The sequence below is a fragment of the Rhamphochromis sp. 'chilingali' genome, assembly GCF_963969265.1.
Source record: "Rhamphochromis sp. 'chilingali' genome assembly, chromosome: 4".
NCBI lineage: Eukaryota > Metazoa > Chordata > Actinopteri > Cichliformes > Cichlidae > Rhamphochromis > Rhamphochromis sp. 'chilingali'.
Genome location: NC_137948.1, coordinates 10,678,245 through 10,697,605, shown reverse-complemented (window position 1 = coordinate 10,697,605; position 19,361 = coordinate 10,678,245). Strand labels below are relative to the sequence as shown.

General features: G+C 39.8%; 3 protein-coding genes across 3 annotated transcripts; 2 read left to right on the top strand and 1 right to left on the bottom strand.

Annotated features, from left to right (window-relative positions):
• Window positions 1-345: 345 nt before the first annotated feature.
• Window positions 346-3,177, top strand: avpi1 (arginine vasopressin induced 1). The gene is made up of 3 exons (XM_080879520.1): window positions 346-485; window positions 1,342-1,788; window positions 2,673-3,177. Exons 2-3 carry the CDS (start codon window positions 1,427-1,429, stop codon window positions 2,872-2,874), a joined length of 564 nt encoding a protein of 187 aa, XP_080735646.1. The 5' UTR covers window positions 346-485; window positions 1,342-1,426; the 3' UTR covers window positions 2,875-3,177.
• Window positions 3,178-5,300: 2,123 nt separating this feature from the next.
• pi4k2a (phosphatidylinositol 4-kinase type 2 alpha) lies at window positions 5,301-12,029 on the bottom strand. The gene is made up of 9 exons (XM_080880300.1): window positions 11,540-12,029; window positions 9,534-9,734; window positions 9,315-9,446; window positions 8,776-8,929; window positions 8,569-8,630; window positions 7,227-7,326; window positions 6,855-6,988; window positions 6,679-6,738; window positions 5,301-6,550 (listed from the first exon to the last, which is right to left on the bottom strand). The coding sequence occupies exons 1-9, from the start codon at window positions 11,876-11,878 to the stop codon at window positions 6,389-6,391; spliced, it is 1,344 nt and encodes a 447-aa protein (XP_080736426.1). The 5' UTR covers window positions 11,879-12,029; the 3' UTR covers window positions 5,301-6,388.
• A 3,286-nt stretch (window positions 12,030-15,315) lies between these two features.
• On the top strand, window positions 15,316-18,480 carry pgam1b (phosphoglycerate mutase 1b). The gene is made up of 4 exons (XM_080879628.1): window positions 15,316-15,701; window positions 16,508-16,782; window positions 16,894-17,074; window positions 17,823-18,480. Exons 1-4 carry the CDS (start codon window positions 15,563-15,565, stop codon window positions 17,990-17,992), a joined length of 765 nt encoding a protein of 254 aa, XP_080735754.1. The 5' UTR covers window positions 15,316-15,562; the 3' UTR covers window positions 17,993-18,480.
• The last annotated feature ends 881 nt before the right edge of the window (window positions 18,481-19,361 follow it).

Below are 19,361 nucleotides of genomic sequence, written 5' to 3'. Positions count from 1 at the left end.
ATGCCTCAGACCATTTTGATCTATTCAATATTCTTCAGGAGATCCTGAAGCTCATGCTCAAGCAATGCACTCATGTTCAGCTCTCATGCATAGATACCTGTAAGGTTAATTAGACGGCTATTTAGAATTTTAAGACAAAATAACCCCGCTTTTAATCTCGCCACATGGATTTGTGCGAGATTAAAAGCACAAATCCATGTGGTGGGGTTAATGTTTGCTCTGTTGGTTATTGTTTTTCTTTTTGAATGCTACAGGCTGACTCTTGCTGTGAGGTGAGCGCACAAACACTAACGTCACTAATGGATTAGCCTACTCTTTGATTATTCCTTTACGTTCCTCGTGACACCGCGTGCCACTGACGCGCCCCTGTGAAGTGGGTCGGCTGGGCATTAGCCGGTGTGAAGGTTACACTTTGGATGCCGGTTCATTAATCAGGTTGTCTGTCTACTGGCCTAGTGCATACAGTTGTCTCACTCAGACTGAAGGTAAGCACCCTTATTATTGCATTTGTAGTTTACAGTTATATTTGGGATACACTGTCAAGATGATAATGGAGAATTATTTGATGTAGATTTGGGGCTTTTGATGCTTTAGATATGACATGGAGACTGGCTGTCACAACAATGTGACGCATAGAACTATTAGGCTGTGAATAGCCTATGAAACTTCCAATTTCCTTATCAGTTCTCATCAGCCAAAACAAAAGCAAAAAAGCAAAAAGCTAGCCTAATCTTAAAAATACCAGTTTCTCCTGAAACAGCAAAAAGACCTGAAGTCACCCACTTCAAACATGAGGTGGTGTTTTGTTAATGTTTTTTTTTTTTTAAAGATACACATGCATGTTTTTTGAAAGCCTACAGGGGGCTTGAACACATGTTGTCATGATTTAGCAAAAAATACAAAATTCTGTCGTTTTCGTCTTCTCAGATTTATTCTTTTTCAGGTTTTACTTAATACAATTAAACAATTAGAAAATCTGACTTTTTATGGCCCAGTTAAGTCACTGAAAAAATATATTGGTAAGAGAAATTTGCTATTTGCAGTCCCACATAAGTGTTTTCACATGGATGTGTGCAAGTACATGAGTTTGTACAATGTGTAAGTTGTAATGTGCCCAACAAACTCCCTACATACTGTACTTAACCCAATACCCATGAGTAATGAGATAAGAGTTTGTCAGACAAGGATGGTGTTGGTAAATAGTTTTTTTGGCTCCAGTCATGGAAATTGTCTGCTGGATAAAAGCTTGTGGTCGTGATCTCTTTATCCTTATCCTTATCCTTAGTTTGACCAGGTTAGTCTCTCTCCTTTTAATTCTCTCTCTTTTACGTTATCTTCCAGACTCTCAGCAGTGCCCGTACATTGGGTTCACATCATCATCCTCGTGCCCTTATATAACAACCCAGAAATTCTCCAACCGTGTGACATGGCAGATTCCCTGGAATCCAGCTCCAGTGAGGAAAGTCTCCTTATGCAGTGGAACATTTCCAGTCGACGCAGCCGAAAGTCTGGATGCTCTAACATTTTTACAGGCTTGAACATGCATCAGCTACACAGGCTGTTCAGAATGTCAGGGGAGAGAAATGCTGAGCATCGGGCGAAGCTGGTGTGGCAGGGGATAGATGACGATATGCCAGGAGCAAATGAAGAAAAGGATGAGAAAGAAGGGGAAGAAACAGGGCTGGCCGAGGCCTTGGTAGGACTGAGAGTCCGAGCAAGGAATAAAGCAGGAATCAGAGTCGAGGGACGGAAAGATCACAAGTGGAACAGAGCACTGGGATATCTCAGGTTTGTGTCTGTTTTGTCTTTTCCTACACAAAATAAGAAAAGACAGGATGTGTGAAGATAATGATTTTAGATTTTATTTGTAGAAAATTGTTTCCCCCTCGTATCAGTAATACTGTCACCAGTTAAACTTTGGGTTACACAAGCTCCTGCCTAAATGCAGCAAACAATTGTCATGTGTCTAACAAACTCATTTTAACCTCACATGACTGTGTGTTCCCCTGCATTCTGTCTCACACACACACACACACAGTCATACATCTGTTTCTACATTCCTCACTGAGATGAAATAAGAGTTCTTAGAGTAATAATAAAGTCTCACAGCGTGGTGAAGGTCGGCGACAGAGTGGTGCAGTATTAACAGAATTACTCAGTGTTACTTCTTTGACAACGCTGTGAGCTAAAGTTGTGAAACTCTGTTTGACTGTATAGTTCAGCTTGTTTTCTCATGCTAAATGTCTAATGTGACAATTTATTTTTGACACTTTTTTGTATGCCACAAATGACATATTCATTTCACTTGCTGAAAGGCTTTTTTTCTATTTCTGGAGAAATAAAGAGACATTGTAACTTTATTCTGTTCTACAACCATAAAGTAAAAGTAATTGTCAATAACGTTTTTACTTGTTACGTTGTAATTTAACTTCTTTTCCATGTGGCAACCTACAAATTTTCTTTATGGCTGTTCTCTCATTGTAGCTCATCTGTGGCTATATTTCTGCTTTAGAGTACCATACACATTAGTATCAAACCATCAGGCCAACTGCAAAGGAATTAGAATTTTAGAATATAAACAGCAAATGAAATGTTCAGATCCTCAAATTATAATGTGTCTTTGTGACAGTGTATTTAACTGCCTAACCAAGAGTTATTTATCTTTGTTCCAGGATTAAGGAGCCATTATCTGACTTTAGTGCTGATGATGAAGAAACCACTAAAGCTCCAAGTGCAGGAGAATTTCTGTTGCCAACTGAGGAAGACATCTCAGATAGTCAAAATCCCTTCAAACCTTCATCATGGAGGTTGGGGGTGACAAGGCTTGAGGACGCCAGAGACTCTGAACGTTACCTTCATCGCATCCTCTATTAAAAACTAGATTTTGGATGAAGATGCAACAAAACTGAAGGCTGATTTTGTTTAGAAGTACGCGCTTCTGCTATCATGCACTATACGTGTTAGACACTAGCACAACTTTATGAACTGTGGTAAATCTGCATGCAAATTAAAGGACAATCTATTATAGGAAATTCAAATGTGTGTCTACTCACAAAGAGAGTTGTTGGAAAGAGGCTAGAATGAACAGTTTTATTGTTGTTGTTGTGGTTTTTTAATGAGCTGTTCTGTACACTACAATTCTTATACACAGAGTGAAATATTTTTGAATAAACAGAGGGAAATACTTTTATATGGATATTTCAATGTGTCACAGAATGTCAAAGCAATCATAAATTTAAAATAAATAGTTAGCGGTGAAATGTACATCCATCCATCCATCCATTCGCTTCCACGTATCCTTTTCAGGGTCGTGGGGGGCGCTGGGGCCTATCCCAGCTGTCATAGGGTGAGAGGTGGGGTACACCCTGGACAGGTCGCCAGTCTGTCACAGGGCCAACACACAGGGACAGACAACCATTCGCACTCACATTCACTCCTGCATTCACACCTATGGGCAATTTAGATTGATCAATTAACCTACCCCCACAAACTGCATGTCTGAAATGTACATATAAATAATAAAACAATTCACTCACATTCATTTCAAACCCTGGATTAGCTTTTCAGCAACAGAAAAAAAGGTACCATATTGTAAAGTTGCCTATTTACAACACACTAGCATGAATTTACAGTTAGTTCTAGCCATCTGGTAAATTTAAATACAACATTCTCTATCTGGTTGCTAAATCTTAGTTGCTAAATTCCCCAATATATTTACCAGCTGGGTGCTAATTGTGTTTGTCGATGGGTGGTGGAGAGAGTGTACTGTGGGTTGATCAGTGCTCTTTTCTGCAAACAAGTGCGATGCTAACCCAGAGAATAAGGGGACAAAGGAGAATGAACCAAATCATTAAAACTGGCAGTGAAAACAATGAATAAATCAACAAGCTGAAGAAAGTTGGGTGGTTACTGTGGGTTTGTCACTACGTGTGACAAACCCACGATGCACACCAGGGTTGGAACCTGATTACAGAACTGCTTTAATTCTTCGTGAAATAGATTCAACAAGGTGCTGGAAATATTCCTCAGAGATTTTGGTCAGTATTGACATGATAGCATCACACAGTTGCTGTGGCTTTGCATGCACATTCATAATGTGAATTTTCCATTCTACTGCAATGCAGAGGTTGCTTGTTGGAGAACTGGTGACCGTGGAGGATATTAGAGTAAAGTGAATTCATTGGCATGTTCAATAAACCTGTTTGAGATTATCTTAACTTCATTACATGGGATGTTGTCTTGCTGGAAGCAGCCAACAGAAGATGGGTACACTACTCAGGTAGGCTGATTCCCCAAAAGATCCCCCACTCCATTACACCACCAAGTTTGAGTCGCCAAATTCTGACCCCACTATCCAAATGTTGCATCAGAAAAAGCAACTCATCAAACCAGGCAATACTTTTCCAATCTTCTCCTGTCTCTCTCAGTTTCCTCTTCTTTAAAGCAGTGGCATGTGGTTCGGTCTTCTGCTGCTCTAGCCCATCGGCTTCAAGATTCAGCAGTCAGCAGTCTGGCCATTCTCCTCTGACCTCTGGCACCAGCAAGGCATTTTCGCCCAGAGAAATGCCGCTCACTGCCATGCTCTGTAAACCCAGATGATTGTGTGGAAAAAAAAATCTGGCACCAACAACCATGCTACGTTCAAAATTACTTAAAATAACCTTTATCCCCCATTCTGATGCTCAGTTTGGACTTCAGCAGGTCGTCTGTTCTATGTTTACATGCACGATGAGTTGCTTGCCTGCGATTGGATAATTAGTTATTTGCATTAAAAAACAGTTCAACAGTGAAGTGGTCCTGATTTTATATCAACTGTCAACAGAAAAGGATACTGAGCATAGCACTGAGTCTTAATTAAGAGTGGAACAATTTTAAAGACAAGGCCAAAATGCAAAATAGACTTCAAAAGTGCTGCCTGTGGTTCCCTCTCCATGCAACTCGATACGCATGAATAACTGTTGTCAGATTAAAGTGTGCTAGTCCGGTGTTAAAGGTTGTTCAGTTAAAAAATTCAGTGCAAATCCAACAGAATAATAAAGTTTATTATTTGTTCATGACTCAGTCATGATTAAAAAAAAATTTCTATCCATTAAAAAAAAAGAAAGAAAAAAAGCCATAAACTGAAAGTATAGTTTTGAAAAACTAACAAACTTTAGTTCTGCTTGAACATGAGCAAATTATTCTTGCACTTCTTATTTTTTGATTGTACATGTACAATGACAATAAAGGGCTGTTCTATTCTTTTGTATTGTAATAAAATCAATTATAATCAACAGTCACAAACGCACAGATCGCCTGTATTAATGGAATATGTTTTAATTATAATCTGTCATTAAATATTACATACAAATTATACAGTGCATTACATTTCATGTCAGTTCAATACAGCAGAAAGTTACTTCTTTGTTTACTTAGGTCCACCTTGGAGACAGAAAATCAACTCAAACCAAGAGTCCAAAACAAAAGGAGCTGATGGACGAGCAACCACCACTCCCCTTTGTTTAGTTGCAGATGCAGTAATTTTGTTTTCTTCACCAAAGACTCAATTCCTCAGAGGGAGTAGACACATTAGACGAGCCACTCAAACTCACACTTACCTTAACTTAACAAACAGTTAAGTTCTTAAACCAAAAGTACCTCAGCTTTTCTACATCAACCAAGATGACTTGCAGATCCTGATCTTAGGAGGAACCATGTGAAACCAGTTCACATGGTCGATGTTCATTGTGTAAAGGCATGCACACCACTGAGTGCCTGTTTCCTGAATCTGTCATACTTGGTCACAATGAACACTTCTCTTATTTGTTAAAAAATAAAGTAAAATAAAATAACGATTTAGTGGCACAACTGCTTTCACCAACCCGGGGTTTTGAACTTTGTGGGAGGGAATATGCATGTGGATATTGAAGGATGAGAGATATGGAAAAAAGCAAACAAAACAAAACATGGACTTCAACACTTCCCATAAAAAAACAACAACATGAGAGGCTTCTGACGAGTGTGCGTGAACAAACATTGTGTGCACCCAGGATTCCAACAGAACAGTCACCTCACTGAAATCTTTCACAAGAAGGTACAAAATCTTCATCACATCATCAGTTTTTAAGCTGACCTCCACAAAAGGCACATAAGTAAAACAGGGAAGATACGTTATGAAATTCTTCCTCTTTTGGCCTCTTCTTAACATTCACCAACTCACACTCTGCTACTGAATTATCCATAAGGAAAGGATGGGAGATGTGAGGACTAATTCCATTTCAAGGAAAAAAAAAAAAAAAAATTAAAACCTGTGCCCTCAGGTTCTGTAGTGTCCTTCATCCAAACACTAATGTTCTCAATTGCTTTTCTCGCTCCAGCTCCTTGTTGTTTCTCTTCTTCTGCTTCTTTTCTACCACCAGGTGAAGAAGGGTCTCCTGCTCTGGAAACTCTGCGTGTAAGACTCACTGTTTGCTCTCTGAGGAGCTCTGGCTGTTTCAACAATTACTGGAGGCATCTGGACCAACTGGAGGGGTGTTTTACCATCTTTCAGGGCTTGGCACAGGTTCAAGATCTTGGGATGCAAATTGAGAGGTTTGTCACATCTTAAACTCATACATATATTAAGAATCATTTCCCACTTTTTGTCCTCACCATTAGGTTTTGCTGTCTAGACAGACAATTTCAGAAACGACAACTCACCTGTCCCCTCATAACAGCTACTTGTCTGTGAAACTGTCCTCTGTCAAAACCAGGATCTTTCTGTGAGACACAGTAGATAACATGTATATACCATAGCCATCCTCTCCATCCTTGTTTTCACTTCAAACTTCTCTCACTTACATCAGTCTATGCCACAAAAATTAATGATGACTTGCCTTAAAGAGTTCATAGAGGTCCTCTTCTAGGTCTTTGATGAAATTTGGGTCACTGAGTTTAGGAAGCACTATCTCTCTGATTTCCTGAGAGAAAGGAACTTTGGCCTGGGGAAGCCACGCCCAGTAAAAGGGGTCTGTGATTGGACAAGGAAACATTCTAATTGAATATATTGCTTGTAAAGAGCTCAGCAATTATTTGTGAAATCAAAACGAAGAGAAAATTAATTAAAACCTAATGAAACAAGCAAAGATACAGTCAATGTATATAAAATGTACGTACTTATAAAAAGGAAAAATAAAAAGCTCTTTCTTTTTCTCAAGGGAAGAATAATGTTCTTAAGTTGAACAATGAGTGGTTTAAACGGTGCTTACAAGCTCTCCAGGAGTCAGGGTGTTTCAGGGGGAATGCTAGGCCGTTGTCTATGGCTGCCAACTTGATGATAGGATCCTTTACTACCACCCAGTCTGTGTCCTGGACAGATAAAAACATAAATATAACAAATACATATTTAACTACTGACCTTTTCGGGAGAAAGCATTTGGCCTTCACAATGCAGAATGAGCAAAAACAATAACAAAAAAAAAAAATTAACAATATTAAAATTGCAATGTTTAGCATTTTTCACGTATCCATCCATCCATCCAATTTCATCCACTTATCTAATTCACTGTTGAGACATGGGTTGTAACTCTTCCAGCTGTCACTGGGCACAAGGCAAAGTACAGCCCGAATGCATCGCCAGTCTATTGCAGGGCTAAAAGAGAGGGGCAACCACTGACTGTTGCATTAACACCTACGGCTGATTTAGGATAACCACTTAACCTGACATAAACATCTTTGGACCGTAGCCAGAGAACCCAAGAAGATTAAAGCAGGCACGGGGACAATAAACAGGCTGGTCCACAGCTGGTTAATGGTTTGGAACCCAGGACCTTATTACTGTGAGGCAACAGCATGCCACTCTCATTCTTCATATGGTAACGATTCATTTATTTATTGCAAATATATGAACAGATTCTCATTTAATTCTAACAGGGTTGATTCACTGAGGGACCTTCACTTGATTTTGTTGCTCAAAAGTGAGACGTCTTTTTTCTTGCTAATGTAAGCTAATGCTAGCTCATCTGCTAATACTGATACTGATTTTTGGTGATTTAAAAATGGGATATATCGGTAATCTATATCAACATCGATAATTTTTATTTCCTTTCAGATACATGAAACATAGACAGATTTCCATAAAATCTGTTATGTTTAGTTATTTATGTGTCCTTACTAAGATAATGAAACTGCAGTTAAAAAATAATATTGTTTTTAGGTTAGCAGCAAGTCTGCCTGACTACAACAATGTTGTAGCATCCAACTGCAATAATCAAACAGCACTTTAAGAGACATCTGCCTTTCTCCATCTGCATGCTACAACATGAAACAATACTAAGACCACATCCTGTACTACTACATTCATGTTCTCAGCCTCACTGTAGTTTAGACTGAGCAGTAGGTTATTGTCTTTTATTTTATAAAAAGAATAAAAAGATGCTCAGATCAGCTGGTTGGTTGATGTTTGTGTGGGAAACATGTTTTGCCTACAGGAAAAATGTAAATCGCTACCTGTGCTTTTCCTGACAGTTATATTTTAATTAGCATTTCTGAAAATTAATATTACAACTCTAAATGTATTTGCACTTAAGCTTTCGTGTGTGTGTTTCTCACCCGGTTTCCAACAGTGTCCATGGGACAGTCGTACTTCAGCAACCAGTTGTCATTTCCCCGGTCTGGGATGCAAAAAATATTCAAATTCAGATAAACCCAATCCTAACCAAAGCAGCACTACACGCTCTGCAATGAGCACAATAAATGTTTTCAACAGTGATAAATGAGTTCACTCTGCTTCGTTTACTTACGGTTGTGAGTACGTACCTGTATTCCTGATAATATAATCGAGGACTACGAGCCGCTCAAACTGCAGCTGGAGCTGCCGGTTGGTGTTTTCGGGCAAAGGCTCTGCTTCAAACCTTCGCAGCCAGAAATCTGCATCCTTGTATCCCTCAACAAAGAGCTGAAAAGAACCGACCTGTTGAAGCAGAAAAAGTACTGCAAATTAGAGATTTTCTGATAGATTTCGAAATCATTTTCCCAAGAAAGTTAAAAAGCCTACAACTCTTCATCTGAAATGACCTAAAATGGTATTTTATCCCTGGGAGTTTTTTTTAATATTTATGTGGGTTGATGACCAAACATAGATATTGTGTCCACTACAGCTAAAACGGCATTTGATTTTATAAGCTAATCAATAATGATGAACATGATTATTTCATGAGAAACAAGCTTAAATCTCTTGATGAGAGAAACTGAACATTTCATAGAAATGTAAGAATACATTTAAGAATATTTGTAGAATAATAAACAAATTAATAACTGAATAAAATGACTTGCATAAAACCAATGTACCAGATTACCTTGGGTGGCAGTCCAATCCTGTGAAAGCGCTGGCCCACTTTAGGCACCTTCTCCAAAGCTAGCCTTTTTCCTCGAGACTTGACCCTGTCTATGGCACTATAGTTGAATGTTTCACTTGCCAAATACACCACCTAAAAGTAGAAATTCTGATTAAAAAGAGGGAAATTTTTTCTTTACTGACCTTTGTAATGTGAAGACACTGCCCTGAGAGTTTATACCTTGGTCCTGGGAACAATATTGAGCTCCAGTTTCTGATCAACCAGACTGGCCCCAGCTTCTGAGAGGTAGCCCTGGTTCAGGACCAAACAGTCACGGCCAAAACAGCACGGACAACACAGTTTCTGGAGCCACTTGGTCCACTTGGGATTCAGCTGCCCATAGGGCTCTTCATTTTTAGGTTTGAACACACCAATTATCTTCTGCAAAGGGAGACAGAATGGAAGAAAAATAAAATAAATTGCAGATAAAGTGGCCCATGCAGAGAAGATAGAGTAAGAAGGGCAGGTTTACATATATGTATGAGACAAACAGTAAAATTCAAAGACAATGTGTTTCTTTTTTGTTTTGTTTTTTAAATCTGACACCAACACAGAATAGAGAATAACAGAAAGCAGAATTATCCTGTAGTTTAAATAATAAAAGCCATTAACAACATGAACTGAAATTGTATACTGAAACCATATTATAGCTGAAATGAAACTAGAACCTTTAAACTTATTTTAAAAGCTACACAGGATGACAGTTTCACAGGATAGGCAAAAGGCAGATTTTTGGTATGGTGGTTATAATTCTTTATAGAAGTCACATGTTACATTACATGGTGCGTATAGTGTATCTCATGCAGCAATTACAACATAAACCTTGGTCACTGAAGAGTTATATCCTCACAGGGAGCAAGCACATGACTACTAATCACGGTAGTGACTAAGGAAACTGGAGAGGTGGAGAATGGGAGGTGAATGGGAGCAGCAGGTCACTGGATAAAAACCTCACACATTCAGCCTTAACAAGCAGCACAATAAAGCTGGTGTGATTAGACGGAAAATGCATTTGTGTGGATCCATCTCAGATGCCTTGAGGCACACTTCTCTTTTCTTAAACAACTTAACACACTGGGAGAAACTGGGAGGAAGGTGTCAGTGAGCTGCTCAAGCTGGCTCCAATCATGAAACTTTAGAGTATCATCTGAAAAAAAAAAGAAGCCTAAAAATCATGTATGTTATTTGAATATGTGTTGCTGTCACCGGGACAGCTGGTCAGATACAGAGTCGCTAACAGATTACTTACACTAGCTGGGATGTAGATAATGAACATGTGTCAACACACTTACAGTAACAATGGTGATGAAAGCATTTTAGAAGAAAGCAAGTAATTTGTTATAGGAGTTTTGCAATTGGTATATAACATTCATAATTTTGGTTGAAGACAGATATATTTGTTGGAAGCGGCCTGCAGTGTGTGTCTTATTTAGGGTGCGCTGATGTGCAATGCATAAGCTAAAAAACAGCATCAGTGTGGCCAGTAAAATAAAAAGAATACCCCAAGAATACTCCATTTGGGTTGTGTCTGTGTGTGTTTTTTAATTAACCTATTTTTCACTGATTTGGTGCATAAAGAGTCCTGGCATTACTGGACCTAGTGTTGGAACCACTGACATCTGTGATTATGAGTAATTAAGTCAGAACTAAGTCTACACTGGCACGGACAGTGGTGCACTGGTTACCAATTCAAAGTTCCAACTTCAGCTGGGGTTGCATGTTCGCATGTTGTCACTGTGCCTGGGTTTCCTGTGGACACCTCACCCTTCTGTCACAGCACATTAGGTGATTACAAATTGGTAGTGGAGGTGAAATAGAGGTAAAGTACTTAGAGAAAATAAATATCTGAGAAGAAAACCTGAGCTGAGAAGGAAGGAAAAAACCCTGAAGCCCCTCTTATGGAATCTCGGGCTATGTTTTATTTAAACTTTCTCTGTTGCATTGTATTATTCATATACCAACCTCCAATTCTCTTCAGTATCTAGCTATTCGATTGGATGATAATTAGTTTATCTAGACTTACAGTGTATCTGCAAAGTCATCACGAGGCCTTTCCTGGGACCAAGTAACACTTCTCAAAACACCCTTAAGTGTTTTCAGACAACACCAACAACCTCTCGGGTTTCACAAATCCCTCAAATGACCGGTCAGTTAAGAGGCAGATTTAAGTTAGCAAGTCTTCTTACCCCCTGTGAATCTTTGACAAAATAGCTCCCACTGGAACCCTGATAGATCCTCTCGGGGTAGATCCCCTCCTCTATAGCTCGTTCGGCCTTTCGGATGATCTCCCTGAACTCGGGATCTTCTGGGAATTCATTCCTGTGCGCCTCCCGTGGCGTGTTTCCACGGTCTCGATCCAGAAGCGGCTGTCTCTCTCGATTGCGCCCCGGACTGCCGGCCGTGATGCGCACCACGGAGCCCGGCGTGCTTCCAAACGCGCCCCGGGGGCTGGTGGGCTCCGTGGGGCAGTAGGTGAAATCACCCGAGTCCCGGAGCGGAGAGACAAGCGGACTCGTCTCGTCCATGACTTGGGAGGTAGACGAGAAGTTCCTTTAACTCCTAATAATGGATGCAGAGAGGAAATAGAAGACCGAAAAGAAAGTGGAATCGATGTTTTGTTAGCTAGCACTGACGCTTGCTAACAAGGAACAAGAAAAAAAAAATCAGATGACCGTCAGCTTCCGGGAAGAGGCGGGACCCGTGAAGTGTTTTGATCTGTAACCAATCAGCGTGCAAATAGCCACTTCAGCAAGCTAATCTGTTGCAGTGATTGGACAGAATAGTTCCGCCCACGGAAAGCACGTGAGAGAAAAGTTAACCCAATCAATTAACCCCACAAAAAAGCCTTTGATAAACACGTCCTGTGTTTTTATCACGGGGCCTTTTTAGGATGTTATCAGACTGGGTTATAACAGTTTTACTTGTAGATGTCGGTAAATTCTGCCAGGCTGATAAAAAAGGACTTATATTTAGATTCAAGTACTGCATGAAAGCGCTTTCAATTTAATTAGGAGAATTAGATAAATCAGTGTCATAATATAATTATGGAAACTGAAGTTGAGTCATGGAAAGTTGGAATTGGACGTGTCATTTCTAATGATTTCTGGTGATATTTTTAAATGTAAAAAAAAAAAACATTTAACAATCAGGCAATGGGTCACAGTTCAAGATACTGAAACATAACAAAACTAGACTCTATGGAATTTTTAAAACTATTTTAAAACAATTTATTCTTAATTCTTTTTATTTTATACTATCATGCACATGTATGATTTACTGTCTTGTTTGTCTAGAGTTCGTTAACATCTTCACCTAACACACAGAAGACCCGATGGCAGGGCATCCGGAGGAAAAATCTGTTTCAAATGAGAATATACAGTTCCATATCCTGTGCAACCTCTTGCAATTAAGGATTCAGCTATACAAAGCATCATTATCATTATTTTGTATTTTTTTCTGGTTTACACTTAGAGACATTTCTGGGTGACATCGGGCTGACGTACCTAGCTTTTACATGTAGACATGTTTCCTGTTCCCATCAATGATAAAATAAATTATTTTCATACTTGTGGTATATTAAAAAAAACTAAAAAGAATGCCCTGTCCCCAGTCAATTATACATGCATGCACAAACACAGATTCCCCATTCACCCTGCAGGTGGTCTTTGAGGGTCCCGTGCAGTATCTTTGCTTTTCCTAGGACTGCACCTTCCTGGACTAAGATCTGGGATTCCTTTGGTATAGCTACATTTATCACTGTGCCACCGCTACTCTGTCTGGTTGGTTAGCCATCATATCTATACTGAGAACATGTGTGTAGGAGTGTTCTCAGTCCTTGTTGAGTCATATAACATCAGAATGCCTTAGGCAGCGGATGATAAATGGTGATGAGGAACTATCATGGATGACCAACCTCTTTGTGGGATGTACCATGGACAGATAGAGGAAGTTGGTAACATCATGAAATCCTACCAGTGGCTTAAAGGCTGACTTAAAGGACAGCACAGAGGGTCTGATCATGCCATCATCAGAACCAAGATCCATGGAAGCAGGAGTCTACCACAGCCAAGAAGACCCAAGTTTTAGCCTGTGCAAAGGTGCCCTGGAGACTATCCAACAGCATATAGCACGATGTAATGTGCAAGCTGAGATGGTATACACTGAGACGGATAGTGTACAGGAAAATGTGTGAAACATGTGAATTAGAAGTCTTCAACTCCTGATGGGAGATGACACTGAAGGTGGTTGGGGACACCAGCGCTAAGGTACTGTAGGACTTCAAGTTCCAGACAAATAAACAGCTGCTGGTCAACCAAACACACATAATGATGGTTGACAAGGAACAGAAGACTGCAGCTGTGACAGATGTGGCAATCTCGGTTGAAAGTAACATCAAGAAAAAGGAGCACAAGAAAAGAAAGAAGCACCATGGGCTAAAGGAAAACTGGAACAGACGTGGAAGTCCAAAGTGGTTCGAGTGATAGAATAGAATAAAGGCATTTGGAGCAAACTCCAAGCTGGAAGAGCATCTCTAACAGATTCTATCAGAGGTCTCTGTCCTGTCTCAGAACTGCTGAGATACAACAGTCTTCAAACGCTCAGGCCAAGAGGCTTGAGAAAGAGACACATAGCACCCCCTACAGGGGTGACAGGGAGATGCCTTCTCCGTGCTTTATTGGAAAAGACAAATGTATATGCTCTAAATTTTTAGTGGGGGATGTCTTTTACCTGTAGATGGTATAGTTTCCATTAAAAGTGATGTGAATCTGCTGGTATATGTGCACTCATTTGCCACTTCTCACCCTTTGCTCCTGTTGTTAGAATGGATGCTATCCATTATAAGAAGAAGGCTTAATATCTTGAGTAGGGGGTGTTAAAATCTGAACCTTTCTGAATTTAGAGTCACACTGAACATTTGAAGACAAAGTGTGGTTTAAATGCGGGTACGCTAAGTGCATACTCATCACACGACTACCACGTCTCAGTGTGATGAATGTCTGAAAATTCCAATGAGTAACAGGAAAACCCAACTCACATCTCAGGGTTTCTAACCATAAAGGATTCCTTATTTAAATATACTCAGTTTAAAACGATTTTATATTAATTTTAAAATATTAATGATAAATAATAAATCATGTAATCACATATAAATAATTTATTTGTCAAATGGGAGTCTGGGAGTTAAAAGAGAAAAAAAAAAGTGACAAAACTGACTCACCTTTTGTATCAGTGATTGATTTTTATAACCCAACAGGTGTTTTAGATTTTACACAATAGTTCTGCTGTCATTTTTTACTTTTACTGGTAATCTATATGTGTCTAAATATGTGATGAGGCTATAGTGTTTATTATTAATATGATACTAGTGGTGCTTTAGTGGTGTTTCTAAAATTGTCTCCTTCATGTTAATAAAGTGCACAAATATCTATAACATCTTTGAATATAATGCATTTAAGTAAATTGTCTACAGTGACCTAAAGAATTATGAAAGTAACCGATTATCGCATTTTTGACAGTGGCAACAGAAACTATGTAGACTAGCTTTGAGATTATGGCAGTCTTATGTTTGGATCATGTTTCACAGATGCTACCATTGACTAATGGTTCTATCTTAAATATGATCAATCTTTCGCTCTCCGTGTATTTATACACCACAGAGTAGTGTATAAATTCAATAACCAGTAACTGGATTTAATCAACAGTAACAAATTTGAAACTTCGTCTCTCTCCCATGTGTCTCCCTCTGCTCTCTTCTCTTGCCACTCATTAAACTGAATTGAATATATGTTTCTAACTTAGTGAGGATATGCGATATATGACTCTTTTTTTTTTCAACGATTAAAATGATCATTCGTGATTTTTTTACAGGCACGTGCTAACATGATGCACAAACACCGGTGTGGACGTGCCGCTGTGCGCATCTTCCTGCCTCCCCTCCTCCATTGAACGCAGCACGCCTTCTGATTGGTGGAAACTAGCAGGAAGAGAGGAAGAGGACTCAAATCTTGAGAGCTGTCAAACTGGGCTACTCGCTAACCTTCCATCACACGAGCTCACATTTAGCAATCACCCGCCTGTTGCTTTGTAGGAACGTTTGGGGTTTCGGTGAAGCCCGGCTAAATCTGAGACCGTTGCTTCTGCTGCCTTTTAGGAGGAGTCACTTTCCCCGAAGTTCCCGGAAATACAGCGTAGAGGACATTGGTGTGAGGATGGCTGCGTACAAGATTGTCCTGATCCGCCATGGAGAGAGCTGCTGGAACCAGGAGAACCGCTTCTGCGGCTGGTTCGACGCGGACCTGAGCGAGACCGGGGAGCAGGAGGCAAAGAGGGGAGGACAGGCCTTGAAAGGTACGGTATCAGAAAATGTCAAGGCCTAATCGGGCTTTCTCTCGGTCACTGGATTAAGCCACAGCAAGCCGGTGCTTACGCAACTTTGTTGAATGGGGAAACCGGTGGTAGGCCCAGTGCGGCAGAAGGGATGGAGTCATTTCACGGGTTGTCCCGCAGTCTGCTGGGCCACACGGTCACTGCTTCAAATTAAATGCTACTGGAGTTTTTTTCCATTAGCTTTTCTCCCACCGGGGCAGACGGTTTGGCGCCTCCTGGTGCAGCAACATAGCCTCTAATTTTCATTCAAAGAAAGCAATTCTTATTTGTGGTGTTCTTTAACCACAGAAGTATTTTGGAGAGTCATAATATAATTAATTTAGTCTTTGACGATCTTAAGTGTATTTGTATTTATCAAAAATAATAATAAAAATCCATAGCTTTTAGAAATGAGCATATGAATTAAAACTGGAGCATATAACCAGGCCAAAGATGCTTTTGTTTCCAGAGGGCAGAATATTACTGTTTGCTGAGTCATCATGCTGGATTCACACACACACACACACACACACACACACACACTCCTGCTGTTTTTTTTATGACCTAAAAATCCCAAACAGGCACATCTTGCAGTGTTAAGTCTGCCAGTGCCTTGCGGCCCCTGACCAAGAAAAATCACATGCAACTGATAAAAGAAGGGCAATAAAACATGAAGGTATCTATTATTTGATCCTGTGAATGGTAGCTGCAGTAGTATTCCTTCATGAAAAATATGACAAACTGTTTTGAAATACACGTCTCAAAATGTCATCTCTATTTCCCCTCAGATGCTGGCTATGAGTTTGACATTTGCTACACATCTGTCCTAAAGAGGGCCATCCGCACTCTGTGGTTTGTCCTGGATAGCATCGACCAGATGTGGCTGCCCGTCCACCGGACCTGGCGCCTCAACGAGCGTCACTATGGTGGTCTGACTGGGCTGAACAAGGCTGAAACGGCAGCCAAACACGGGGAAGCCCAGGTCAAGATCTGGAGGCGTTCTTTTGACATTCCTCCCCCACCTATGGATGAGGGACATGACTATTATCAGACCATAAGCAAGGTAACCGCTCGGGGAAATTATGACAAGTTGACTCTTTTCGTTATTGCTTCAATGTAACCCTGCGTTGCTGAAACTATTTTGACAACACCGACTTCTTCTTTTTCCCTGTAGGACCGACGTTATGCTGACCTGACAGAGGACCAGCTCCCTAGCTGTGAGAGTCTTAAGGACACCATTGCTCGGGCACTTCCTTTCTGGAACGAGGAGATCGTGCCACAGATCAAAGAAGGAAAGAGGGTGCTGATTGCTGCCCATGGCAACAGTCTCCGTGGCATTGTCAAGCACCTGGAGGGTAAGGAGTAGAGGAGAAACTTGTGAAACATTTCTCAGCACTAAAAACACCTTTCAGTGTTATTTCACTTACTATGAGTCAACAATGAATTGAGTTACCTGCTAAACCTTCATAAAGGCCAATATTTGATCCATCCATTTGGGTTTTAGGGAAGTCAGAAATTAACTTATAGACAAGAGTGTAGAGTTATTAGCTGTTGCAGTGGGTTAACTAGCAGATTGTTATTGGTCTAGGTGGCCACATTCCTAATAGTGCAGACACCCAAGTTTATGACTGTGATAACTTGAGAGTTACACAGTGTTGTTTTTTGAAATTATACCATAGAGGCATCTACTAAAAATCTCAGGCAAGTTCGAGTCCTGGTGACCTTGACCTCAAGGTCAGAGGTCACCAGGAGCAGCACCATAGGAGCAGCTATTAAATTTTTTTGAGTTTGAATCTGTGACCTTGAATTCAAAGTCAAGGTCATAGGTCACATTTTCTGAAAATCTTGTAAATGCAATAACTCAAGAAGGAAGTCACCTAAGATTTTCAAATTGATCTAGTTGCAGGCTGAGGGATAGGCAGTATTTTGTGTTCCAAGCAGGTTTATTTTAGTTCTTAAGTTGTGAATTTTAATGTAACAGTTTAACAATCATGTGTTTATCTAACAAAGCTATCATCCGCTGTTACGCATTTTAACGCGGTCTAAAGCAGCAGCAGCTACATTGAAATGAGTTACAGCTTTGTGTCTGTCATTGTTTCATAGGTATGTCAGAGGAGGCCATCATGGAGCTGAACCTGCCAACAGGCATCCCCATCGTGTATGAGCTGGACAAGAACCTGAAGCCTATTGGACCCATGCAGTTCCTGGGAGATGAGGAGACTGTAAAGAAAGCCATGGAAGCTGTAGCTGCTCAGGGCAAAGCCAAGAAATAGACTTGTCCTTCCTTTGGGAGTAAAGATCAATCATCTGCTTTTTTTTTTCTTTTTCTTTCCCCATCCAGTTTTGAAAGGGTCATTTACTGTTTATGTCATCGCAGACTTGAGCACAGGTAGACACACAATGTGCACTTTATCTTAATACCACCCATTTTTCACAAAAATGTACAATCTGATGTTTAATTTGACTGCTCTTTACTTTGTTACATACTGAAACACACATTTCATTATTAGACTGTGGATATAAGTTGTAATGTGGTTTAAGCACTGACCAAATATAAATTAGGGACCAGCAAACGCACTACCCCAGCAGAGTTCCAAGTATTCTTTCCAATTTACAATCCATGTAGATGAAGCGCAGCGGAAAAACCTACAGTTACACTGGCTATGTTAAAGTGTGAGCAGACTTGCTCTAGACTGCTGAATATTGTTTGCTGTGGCATTGTGCTTAAAAATTAATAAATGTTGTGAGTCATTATGCAGTGTACTGTGTGTGATGTCATTTTTTTTTTCCAGGACAACTGCACTTTTTTTTTTTTTATATGGTAACTGAGAAATTTGTCTCAGTAAAAGGCAAATATTGAAATGCACTTTATCCAGTTCCCTCACTAAGTAAATGCAATTAGCAGAAATGAAAAGTTTGTTTTAATTGCCTTATGTGATAGTCCTTGTATTCACACTTTTCTGTCACAGTAACTGCTACTTCAGCAGCTGTTCTGTTGGTTAAACACATTTGTATTTCTTGTATGCATCCATAGATCAACACGTTTCACACGAGACTCTGATAACGAGTTTTGTAAACTGCAACCAATCGAAAATGTGAGAGATTGTTTTAGTTTGTGGGATTGGGGGGGCAAGTTTTTTTTTTTCTCGAAGGTTTGAGATGCACCGTAACAGAGGACTATCATAAACATGATTATTTTGAAGAAATGGCTCCTTGGTGGCAATTTTCCGATTATATGATGTTTTTAAAACCATGCTCAGATAAAGAGATTTTCAATAAAATAATCTACAATTAAATTTACATTGTAGGGAAGTAATAAACCTAGTACATCCCAATACTGTAAGTAGCTAACTTTCATAATAGAGGTGGGTAGATTGATACCAATATCGATCGTATCAATAAGAATGCTGGTACTGGTGTCAGATACTTTAGCATCAGATTGCTACCAAAATCTGCAGTATCTCACTGACGTATTTCATAATTATCTGACCATATACAGTGGGGCAAAAAAGTATTTAGTCAGCCACCGATTGTGCAAGTTCCCCCACTTAAAATGATGACAGAGGTCAGTAATTTGCACCAGAGGTACACTTCAACTGTGAGAGACAGAATGTGAAAAAAAAATCCATGAATTCACATGGT